This window comes from Juglans microcarpa x Juglans regia, chromosome 7S, assembly GCF_004785595.1.
Source record: "Juglans microcarpa x Juglans regia isolate MS1-56 chromosome 7S, Jm3101_v1.0, whole genome shotgun sequence".
In the NCBI taxonomy this organism is placed as follows: Eukaryota; Viridiplantae; Streptophyta; class Magnoliopsida; order Fagales; family Juglandaceae; genus Juglans; species Juglans microcarpa x Juglans regia.
The window spans coordinates 20,798,855-20,810,977 of record NC_054607.1 but is presented as its reverse complement, the minus strand read 5'-3'; the positions used below and the strand labels follow the sequence as shown (position 1 = coordinate 20,810,977).

General features: G+C 33.2%; 1 protein-coding gene and 1 pseudogene across 1 annotated transcript; both read right to left on the bottom strand.

Annotated features, from left to right (window-relative positions):
* Positions 1–3,383: 3,383 nt before the first annotated feature.
* LOC121241124 lies at positions 3,384–5,198 on the bottom strand (annotated as a pseudogene).
* A 4,339-nt stretch (positions 5,199–9,537) lies between these two features.
* LOC121241121 (IRK-interacting protein) lies at positions 9,538–11,891 on the bottom strand. Its single transcript, XM_041138741.1, has 2 exons — positions 11,376–11,891; positions 9,538–11,097 (listed from the first exon to the last, which is right to left on the bottom strand). Exons 1-2 carry the CDS (start codon positions 11,622–11,624, stop codon positions 9,583–9,585), a joined length of 1,764 nt encoding a protein of 587 aa, XP_040994675.1. The 5' UTR covers positions 11,625–11,891; the 3' UTR covers positions 9,538–9,582.
* Positions 11,892–12,123: the final 232 nt, after the last annotated feature.

Below are 12,123 nucleotides of genomic sequence, written 5' to 3'. Positions count from 1 at the left end.
TCTTCTATTTCTTTGTTAGACAAAGCACTAGTAGAAAGCTGTTCTCTTTTCAGATCATTAAGCATTTGATCAATCTTATCTAAAGTCTTTGCCTGGGGATTTTTAAAATCGATTTTGGCTCGACTTTCAGGTAAAATAATCAAAGGTTTTTCAATTATTTTCTTTGGTTGATCTGTATTCAAAACCAAAGGAATAGGATCAGGTTTTTCAACCTTTTCTTCAATCCGATCTAACTGTTGTCCGATCATATGAAGAGCAAGATTCACAAAGTTATTTTGAGAAATAACCTTTTTTGTTTCTTTGAGAATCTTGTCCTTATTTGGATCTCTGGAAACAGTTTCCGAGATTTTGAAAGATGAAGCAGATATCTCAACCCATTTATGGGTGATGAGAACAGTCTCCAAAGGCGGATGGCTAGACTGAACTACCATTTTGCCTTCTTCCTTGACAAAATCAGTTTTAACAACATTCAAAGTATTGTTAGAAATATAAATATTTTTAACAAAATCGAAGAAAAGAATATGCTTTTACTGCTTATTCATTTCTTCTTTCCATTTCCGTTTAACACGTTGTTTTTCTTTTTCAGAATACTTTGCATGGTAGGCTTTTCGCCTAGCACTATTTTTTGAAAGTTTGTATTCTTTAAAAAGATAAACAAGATCAAACGCAAATGGTTTATTCATCACAGTTAAACTGTGATGAACTTGTGGTGCAACAGGAGCTACCATATCTGAAACTGTAGGTGATAAAGATGAGTCATCTTCTTTATCGGCTTCATTATGAATAGGCTGGTCTTTAGAGGATCCAGCATCCTGTGCAGAGTAAAATGCAGAGGTTACTTGAGAGGACGTAGAGAGTCCTTTCAGTTTTAAAACAGGATTAACAGGTTGGGCTGTTTTAACAGAATCTTCCAGAAATTGTTTGAGATTTTGGTCTCTTCTTACTGGAATTTCCGACCCTTCAAAAGAAGAACTAGATCCAGCAAAAGAATTTCTTCTTAGCCCTGGAGATCTAGTCTCATCAAAGCTAATTTTAATGGTTCCATCAAAATACTGTTGAATGTTACTTGGATAACTGTCAACAGGGTTTTGAGGAATAGAAGGAACCTCATCTTCCAAAATCCATTCTTTGGGAAGAATTATATCTTTCCAAAAAATCATTTTTGGAGTTGAAACATCCCCATCTGGGGTTGAACTCTGGATCAAAAGAGTTTTTCCTTGGATGGGTTTTGTAATAGCCTTTGGATTTAAACTCGTTTTTAAAAGACGATAATAAATCCTGTAAATCAAAGTAAGGGGTTTGTTACCCTTAAGCATATCATAATCAGAAGTTAAAATATTTAAAGTCAAACATTTTAAAATATGTTTATCATCAAGAGCAAGTGTTAAATCAGGATAACAATTAAAATGGATCGGTCCATCCGTTAGAGAGGATTGGATCATTCTGAGAATACTTGTTTCAAAATTATTGAATCTGGCATCCTTTAAACAAAATAGTATGGATGCATTGATGCCTCTCCTTGTTAAAGGTTTAGCAGCAATTTGAACAGATCTAATATGAATATATCTAAAACCTTGCTCCAAGAATTTGGTTATCTGTTTTTCTTGAAAAAGATAACATTTTTCTTGGGTTTTGGAAATAGCATAAGTTTGTTCAACAGTACGCACACAAAACTGTGTGTGCATAGATCTCTCAAACCAATTGGTTCGATAGATCGTGCTAACATCAAGTTTTGGAATCTTCCATGATCCCAGCACAGACGACTCAGTTGCTTCAAAAGCACAGTCTTCCTCATTAACAATGTCAGGCGGCATAGCCGACCTGGAACTAATTGTTGAATTGGATCTATTCATCCAACGCATTTTGTCCTAGGACAACACCGACCGTCGCATCTCAGGGGTCTGCAAACTTACCACTCTCGACCCTCAGGTTTGAACCTATAGCTGCCCTACACTCGCCTCCCTGGTTTCAAAATGGGACTTACACCTCCGGGTTCCTGACCTACCTGTCGAAAGATGATCCTGAACTAACCAAAGTAGAAACTCCTGGTGGGGGTTGTCAGAAAACAAAATAAGTTCAACAAAGAAGAAACAATTTACAACAATTAGATACCAGATTGGCTCTGATACCAAAACAGCGGAAAGAATGAAAGCCGAAGCTGACTGAAGAAGAAGAGAAGGAAGGGAATGGAAGAAACTGAATAAATTGCACAATAATTAAATTATGCAAGCACAAAATAAAAAGGCGGTTAAACCGGCCATATGCATGTATGAGTATGCAAAATTAATTGTAATAAACATATAACCATATTGCCATCTCTCATCTCGTAGCTCTTGATCTTCCCCCTCCATCCCATCCTTGGCATACCATTACTATGAGTTTCGAGTACGAAATTCCCCCATCAATGATCACAGGTCAATGCAGAAACAAAATTGCTGCTCTAAATTCTCACTCCGGGTTATGGATGGAGATCTCACTCTCAGTCTATCTATGGTGAGACAGATAAACATATCAAATGTGCCTTGTAGTATTTACTAGAAACTTAGGCCCGATTTGGATCAGCAGTTCATATAAGATTAGCTAAGATAAGATGCTTGAATAGCAATAAGATTTTTTGACTTAAGATGAGATGAGATAATTTGTAAAAAAATATATATATTTAGATAGTGAGATGAGATGAGATGATTTTGACTTTTTGAGATTTGTTTGAAACGTTTGAGATGAGTTTAAAAATTTATAGATAAAATACGTACTAACCGCTTGGATGTTCAAAACCCTCTCACCATACAGACCAGACATTTGGCCATCCAAACCAAACCGAGCCTAAATGTTGTTCACAAAACTCACTTGGACAAGCATAAATATTGTGGAGTTCATTATAAATTAGTAATTTAAATAAAAATTTTTGTTGAAATATGAAACAATAGATAGATAAAAAAATAACAAAATTTCAGATAAAAAAGCCATTTCCTGCAAGAAATTATAGGAGAAGATAATTAAATAGCCTCCGAGAGTGTTTGATTGTTTTTTGTTTGTGATTTTCGTGGAAGTTCTTCTCGCATGCATTAAAAAAAAAAAAAGGCTTAAATAATATTTGGGAAATGATAATGCAACAAAGTATGGCTATTGAGAGTAGAAGTGGCCAAGATTTAGGTGAGCATTTCATATTGAGTTAAGATGAGATAAAAATTAAAAGTTGATTAAAATATTATTATATTATTATTTTTTAATATTATTATTATTTTAGAAATTAAAAAAATTATAATAATAAAATAAGATGAGATAAGATTAAATAAAATGAGAAACTTTCACTGACCAAATTAGAGTTAATTAAGATAATTAAGATATAAACCCAATTAATTCTTCGAGGCGCACCCTCCAAGAGTTGCAATGTTGCATTTTATTTTACTGCCTTAAACGATAAAAGCGAAAGAAATATAGTTTGAAATTGAATCGCTCGATCATCCATTCCTAGGTTCATAAACCCTTTTGATTTTATTGTATATCTGAAACTAGTCACGTTGGGGCTCTTCAAATGTTTGGTACCCTCTTTGTCTTGTCACTCATCAACTCTGCAGCGCTCAAGAAGTCATCCATGGCTTTGACAGACGACCCTTTATAACCATCCTCATCTTTCAGGGCATCAAAAAGTATTTCTCTGGCCTCAAGAGCTTTCCTTCTCATTGTTTTCCCAGCTTTCTCGGTCTCATTCATCACCAACTCGATCTTTGCTGCTATGTCTTCATGCTTAACCTTGCAGGTCTTCCCCTTGCCACCTCCACACAAACCCCAACTTGCTCTACCATATGCTTAGCATTGTAGAACTGTTCTGTTGCCATTGGCCACCCAATCAAAGGCATGCCGTGGAGAAGGCATTCCAGCACTGAATTCCATCCGCAATGACTTAAGAAGGCGGAAGTTGCTTCATGGGATAGGATTTCTTTCTGGGGTGCCCATTCATCCAGAATCAGCCCTCTCTTTTGATCTCTAATCTTCTGTGCAAATCCCTCTGGCAACCATTCCTTGAAGTTGAATGCTGAATTTATGTCATACTCCATAGGTGGTCGGACAACCCAAATGAAATTCTTTCCACTAACATCCAATCCCTTAGCTAGTTGATTCATCTGGGAAATAGACATCGTATTCTGCGACCCAAAGGATATGTATAACACAGACTTGGGAGGTTTCGAATCAAGCCAACTTGTGATATACTCTGGAGAGTTTTGAGATTCTTTCGCAGCTCGCCTTTCGCCTGATGGAGGTAGAAGAAGTGGCCCCACTGCCCAAATCGGCTTTTTGAACTTTCGTCTGAAGTAGTCCAGTCCAATAATGTCAAGTCCCTCCACCGTATTAACCAACATTCCATCAGAATTCAGACACTGACGAATCAGTTTTGTCATGTACCGTGAAAAAGCATCGTTACCATCAGCCGCCTTAAGACTTTGTGAGAGCTGTGATATGTGAATAGTAGATGCTTCAGGGAAATCAGGCAATGTGAATTCCTCAGATTCCGCTTTCCTCTGCGGAAAGTTCAGACAAATGGAGAAATAACAAGCCATACCAAAGGCTCCAGCCGCGGAAAACATGGTGTGGAACATGCCAAACTCGTGGGCAATATCGGCGCACCACCCAAAATACAAGTCGGAGATAAAACAATGTGGTGGAGGACAACCATTTTCTTCGTGGAAAATGTTGTGGATGAGTTTTCTGATAATGGGTTTAAAGGAATCAGAAGCTTCGAAAAGACTGAGTATAAGATGGTAAGGAAGAGAGTTGGTGTTCTCAGCATCTGCAGGGAGGCCATGGTCGGTGGGGTTGAAAGGGATTTCAACAAGGCGCATATAAGGGTTTGGAGGGAGCTTGGCACTGATTTTCTTGATGTTGAGAGGGGTGTTGATAAAGGTTATGGTGCAACCCTTTTTCTCCACAAGTCGAAGGGCTAAAGCCAAGAAAGGGATTATATGGCCTTCTGCCATGAATGGGAACAGGATGAAGTGTTCTTTTGTCTCTGACATTGTGCTGTCTGTGTTTGGATGCCAAGAATCAGAAGCTGATGCATTCTTCTCAACCAAGAGTGTGATCTATTAATAGGATGGGGAAGTTCTAGCAATTGAGTGGGTCGTTGGGGAACCTGAAAACACTATTACTATCTTAGTTAGGTGGATGAAATCTAGATTACTTTTTGGAAATTAAACACTTGATCTATATTGAGAAACAGTGGCACATGCACGCAGTTGGGATGAAAATAAAACTTTTAAAACCTATGGTCCTATGGGTTTAAATGCGAGACGGTGGAACTGGAGGAAGTACTGGAACTGTGGGCGTTGTTAACTTTTAAAACTTACGACAGGTTTAAATGCAAGGATTTGGAAGAATATACGATAGTGTAGGGCGGCTCCCTCTATTATAACTAATTAAGAAGGCGGCAAGCGCATGAATTTGGTGCCTCTTAATCGTACCTGAAAAATTAAAGGCCCCATTGAAGAATCAAACTAAATTTTTTAATTCACCACTGCCATCTCTTAATTAATCCCAAATTTAAGAAGATTTAACTAAATAACTGAAAATTAGGGCCCCGTTTGAATATGCACTTGATCTCATCTCGTCTCGCGTTACTCGTCTCAATATTCAAATATTGATAAAATATAAATATTTTTTAATTTATTTTTTCTACTTTTTCAATTAATCATTATAACTTTCTTAAACTTTCATATAAAACACAAAAAATAAATCAATTTTTTCAAATTTCTAAAAAAACATTATATTAAAAAAATTATATTCGAATAAAATTTTAATTTAATAATATTCTTATTCAACTTTTTTCTCTTCTTTTCAAAATTTAATAAAATTTTTAACTCAAACTATTTTATTATTATTTACAAATCATCTAACTACTATTTATAAATTTTTCATCTCATTTGACTACTTAAATGAGGTCTAGTGCTTTTGAGTTGCTAGAAGATTAATAACATTCCTAAAATAAAATATCCTTAATAAATCAGTGCGAGCGCAAGGACCCCTCTTTCGCCAAATATATGACCCTAATAAACCACTCTCCGTAGGGAAACAATTGGAGAATCCTTGGGTTTGTCAAGAGAGTAATTCTACGTATAATTATAAAATATGTAAATACTGTATAATCATTTTAAAAAATAGTAAAGTTTATTATTAAAAAATTAATTTTTTTATATGAATCTTATATTTTATTCACTTTTTTTAAAGTGATTACGTGACAATTGTACAACTCACAATTACAAATATATTTTCTCCCGTCAAGGGATCAATCTCCTAAAAGAATCCTCCTCCTAATCTATTCATAAGTTACATAAAAGTGTCAATTTTTATGGGCACAATCTTATTAGATGCATTGCGGCTCACACTATTCTCATGTGGTTTTCAAGTATAGAACTCTTGCGACTCATATTTGACACACAGGGTACGTTTGGAACCTAAATACAACTCAATTTATTTTAACTCATTATTATAATTTTTTTAAATTTTAACACAAAATATAATAAACAATTCAACTTTTTCAAATTCTAAAATATTAATAATATTAAAAAATAATATTCTAACAATATTTTATCATCTCAACTCAACTCATTTCAACATCCAAATGCAACCTTAGGCTATGTTTAAAACACATACTCACGTCAATCAATCTCAAATCAATTATTTATGAAATTTTTTTTATTTTTTCAACTTTTTATGAAAAAGTTAAACACAATTCAACGACCTACTTCATACATTTAAATACATATCTCAATATATTTATATTTTGGCACATCTCAATGTGACCCACAAAATATTATTATTCAAATATCAATTTAAATTTCTAAGATCATCTTGGCATTCAAAAGCAACCTCAATCTCTTCTTGTTCATGCCTCGTTTGTTTTTAAAAAACATCTAATCTCATTTCATCTCATCATTACAACTTTCTCAAATCTTCACATAAAATAAAATAAACAATTCAACTTTTTCAAATTCTAAAATAAAATCATATTAAAAATATATATTCTAATAATATTTTTTTAATTTTTTAATTTTAATCTCATTTCTAAAAACAAACGAGCCTATTTATTAAAAAATGATAATAATAACAATCAGAAATGAACAACGACAAAAGCGACCATAACTACAGTAGTGATGCAGTATTAATCCTCTTGAGTAGTGTAGCCCGAGGATCTCCGAGAAGGCAAACAAAAGTTTTTTTATTTTGCTGATTTATTTTCATTCATTTTTTTGGTATACTTAATATATTTTTTAAAAAAGAAAAGAAATCATAATATCATTAAAAAATATTTTCTTAATCACTAAGTAAAAAAGAAAAACACTATCAGGCCGAAATGCTCAGTATCCATTATCGAGATCCCATGCATTTCTCTAATGCTCTTAGTATAGAAAACAAGGAAAATAAAACCATGTGAACCAGTTAGCTTACACAATATTAGATTAACCTTAGGGTCATCAACCTGGGATTCAAAATATTAATTTTTACTAATTTGAAAATATCAGTTTTTATAATTTGGGATGCAAAGTGCAAAATCCTTTGATAATGTAAAGATAAGATGTGAATATTTTATGTGTCATTTTTGTATTAATATATTGAAAGATACAGATTATATATATAAAAACAAAAATTATTATAGTATGGTTCCCCCCACCCCACGGCAGGGACTATACCAAACTCTGCCAAGCATTAGTATTGGTCTATACATATACATATGTAAAATCACATCTTTTACATATCCACTTTGCCATTCAAGTAAAATTCCTACATTAACTTATGTATATTTGAGACAAAATAATATCATTATTAATTTTTTGCTAAAATCAATTTTTTTATATATATTTTGCAATTAGCATTTACTACATACATTTGACATTAATAATACAAATGCAATAATAAAAAATAATTTTTTTTTATATATTATATTAGAAATATAATAAAATGAAAAATATATATATATAATATATTATAATAATAAAATGAATGTACAAGTGAAGGTTTGTTGTGTTGTTGAAAGAGGAAGAAAAAGAAATGATTGTGAGAGAGAGAGTGGGAGGAGAGAGAGATAATGATTAAAATATGATTTGTAGAGTGAATAGTAATTATTCAAATTTGGATAAGTACTGTTTATAAATAACTAAATATTTAGATATGCATAAGTCAATATGAAAGATTTCAAGATCATATTATATAAATATGACTTTACATATACATATACATAAACCAATACTAATGCTTACAAGTCGGCTCAATTTGTGTTGCGGGTATGTTGACAGTTGCTGCAATAACTATCATTATTCTTCCGCAAAAGCCGCAAAGGAAATTAATCAATTTGATCACTGCATGACAATAATCTGTAAACGGTACAATAATATAATTCTCAAATCCCTCGCATCATACTTTTTTTTTATTTTATTTTTTAAAAATTATTTTTAATTTTATTCTTTTTAAATTAATTGAATTATTTTACTCATCATCCTTACACCACATATTTGATAAAAGAAAAAAAAATTATATATAATATATTGTGTATAAGAATAATAAGTAAAATTTTTCATAATGGCACGACAACAATGAGTGCTAGTTACGATAGAGTCTATACTATAACTTTTAATATATATATATATATATGTTTCTTATAAATAATGAGTAATACTCATCATCTTAATTTTTATCATCTTCTTATCATCTTATGATTTAGTATTAAATTATTAGATACTATTAATTATATTTTACTTGTGAACCTATCATCTAATATCACATCATAAGATAATGAGAGAATGATAATAAATGGATAATAAATAGATTTTTTCATAAATAATACGTCTGATTGTAAGATTAATTTTATTATAAAATAAATATTACGTATCATATGAATCAACGTCAATTTATAAATATTTTCGTGAGATTTCTTTGTAAATGTAATATTTCTCTTCAGAACAAATAAAAATACAAAGGATAGTCCTTATCGATTTGATTAGTTATTATTATTTTATTATTATTTTTTACTTAATTATTAAAGAAATATTTTTTAATGTTGTTGTTAATTTTTTTTTTTAAAAAAAATTTAAGAGTTTTAAAAAGAAAAAAACCATTTGGCGTTGTCGGTAGCATCTCGCATGATAGCACGATCCAAAATAAAAAGCATTCCGACGATATATTAAACGGTTTATGAACAATAATTTTGTAAATTGGAATTTATCCTTAAATGGAAAACGGTTACTACCCTATTACTATCTCCCTACTATTTAAGTGCATTTTAAATTTTTTTATTTTTATATTATTTTTTTAAGTATTTTTTTAATATCCTTAATCACTAAGAAAAAAGTTTAAAAAAAAATATAACTTTACTAATACTCACTTTCTTAATCATTAAATAAAATAAAAAATTTAAAAAAAAATTAAATATAAAAAAAGTAATAGATGAATAATAATAAGATAGTAACCCTATCATTATTAATGAAAAAGCATGAATATTAGATTGGTCGATCGTAAAATAAGTTGATAATAATTGCAGATATATCATTACTCAAAAATTCAAACTTTTTTCTTCATTTCTTTTAGCTGATCTTAACAATACCTACAAAGAACTTTACACCTCAGAATCCGTTCTTGAACATAAAACCCTGGCATCACCATGATCTTAACTCGGCTAGGACTGTGTGACCTCTGCCTCTCCATGAACATATCCTCCTCCATGTAATAGGGATCAAAGCTTTTATTCTCTTCAACCCTTAAAATTCCCAATGGAGGGTTGAAGGAAAAGGCAAGCAAATGAAGCAACCATATGCACTTGGCTGCAACAAAGAATGCTTGAAGCAGCTGTTCAGGCCATATTCTTGTCCAATTCAGCATGGCAACAATGCAACTCATTTTCTGGTCACAAAATTTACTGAATTCTTCACTGTAATACCGAGTCCCCTTCCTCAATACCTCATTCCAACTTAGGTTCTTCAGTGCAACAAATGATGAGAATTGCTTTTGCCGATCTTGTTTGGGATCTAAGAACTTTGGCGTCCCATTCTTCTGATATACACAGTTCTCGAAGTCTTGGTAGAATGCCTGGTTTATGAAAGCTTCCAAATGGTATGACACTGCCTCTGAGTATTTGGAATTTAAACACAGTTCATACGGTTGAAGAAGCTTATTCAAGTTGTTTATTAAACTGTGCTCAGCTTCTTCAATCTGGCCAACAAGGGTCTTGCAGAATTGCTTTACAGACAATCTTGCTTCTAATACCATCTGCAAGAAACCTTCCTCCATTACTTCCTTGCTCACAGACATCCAATTTTCTCCATTTCCATCTAAGGATTTCCCTCTATAACCAGAAGTTTCAAAATTTTCAGGAACTTGGGAATCCTTCGCCTGCGTAGCTTGTCTCAAAGCTTCCTTCAGCTCTTCACAGTAAGTCTCCAAATACTCTAGCTTCTGTTTAAGCTCCTCCATTGAAGATTTCATGTCAGCAACTTCCATTAAGGCCGCGTCTCCATTTTCATTTGCTTCTATGAGCTCTTTCTTCAATATATCAATTGACACTATCCCCAAGTCTTTAAAGATCCGGGACACTTCCTCGGATTCTATTCGATTCGAGGAATTCTTGTTCTTATGCTTCTTCTTTAACTTAGGAAACAGCCATGCAATCACTCCCCGTCCCCGATTCTTCGGTTGTGATTTTAATGGGAAAACAGTATTAGAATTCTTGCTCTTCCTTGTTGCATTTTTAGATTCGGTAGTGATAATTGCAGGCTTGCACCTATTGCAGGTTGACACCGATTCGAAGTACCCCATACCATTAATTCTTCTGCTTAACTTGAAATAGTCATTCCCGGGTGACGTTTGAAGCACAGCAGTGTGGTTTGCACCAGAACCAGTGACAGAGTTGTGATCCTCAGCTGGGCAAATATGGGATTCTAAGCTGGCCAAACCAAAAGGCAATACCTTTCTTGAGGATGAATTTTCCTTATAATCTGATAAAAAAGTTTCGTTGTCATTTCCTTCAAGCCCGTACTCATCCCAACTTTCTGATAATGTTCCTTCTTCTAGTTGAATTTCTTGATACCCTGACAGAGGTTCCTCTTCATAGCTCTGTCAATATATTCCAAATTCAGAAACTCTACATCATTCTTGAACAATGTAAATTTTCAAGAACATAGAAAAATTCTTCATGGGTTACACACAAGATGATATTACTTATATTATTTCAGGCGAAAGCTAACAACTTAAATTGTCGACAAAATCTGAAAATTTGTTTTTAACTTCAAAACAAAAAACAAATACCAAGTAAATTAACCACACAAGATGCAGTCAACAGAAACAAAAGAAAGAAAAAACTTGTGGACAAGATTAATAAGATTTATACTCACAGTAGGTGTGAAAACAGGGTAATCTTTGGCCGAAAACTGAGTACCAGGGAGTGAAGCAGGGAAAGGAGACGGGAATCTCACATTGGTGAGGCTATTCCCTTGCATTAACGCAGCATGAAGAGCTCTCAGCTCCACTACTTTGGCAATGGCAGCTTGGATTTCTTGCTTGCTGATTTCATGGTCGGTGTTGCTGCTGCTGCTGATGTTATGGTTCTCAAAGATCTGGGAGGCAGTAGTAGCAGCAGCCATGAATGAACCAGAACAAAACACAGCAATTCATGTAAAACCAAAAGAAAACAATAACTATGATACAAAGTTCAGAACATATGAAACCCAAAATGAAGAAGAGAGGTTGACATGTGGGTATCCAACGATTGGATCGCACTTGCAGAGAAGAAGATCATATCTAGTGCAGAATATAAGAGAACCAGAAAATTGGGCCGGAGAGAGAGAGAGAGAGAGAGAGAGAGAGAGAGAGAGAGAGGGTATCTCAAACCAAATTAATGATCTTTTGTCTTTGTTGTCAAAGAAAAAGAGTAGCTTTTGACTGTAATATAGCCAAAGCTCAAGTTCACCAAAATGGCTAAAGTTTCCAAAAGCAACCATTTGTCAACATGATCACTGTGAGTACTATAATTAGTTCCACTATATTTCACTGCACTGCCAACACAAAATCCTCCGAATCATTGCTTTCCATGCTCTTTAGAATGCTTTGTGGTTTCATGTCGCAAGCAATGATATCAGTGGG

Excerpts from the sequence above, each read along its gene's own strand:
- LOC121241121 (XM_041138741.1), bottom strand. The coding sequence starts at position 11,624 with ATGGCTGCTGCTACTACTGCCTCCCAGATCTTTGAGAACCATAACATC. Across the intron at positions 11,098-11,375 it reads ACCCTGTTTTCACACCTACT|AGCTATGAAGAGGAACCTCT; the intron begins GTGAGTATAAAT and ends ATATATTGACAG.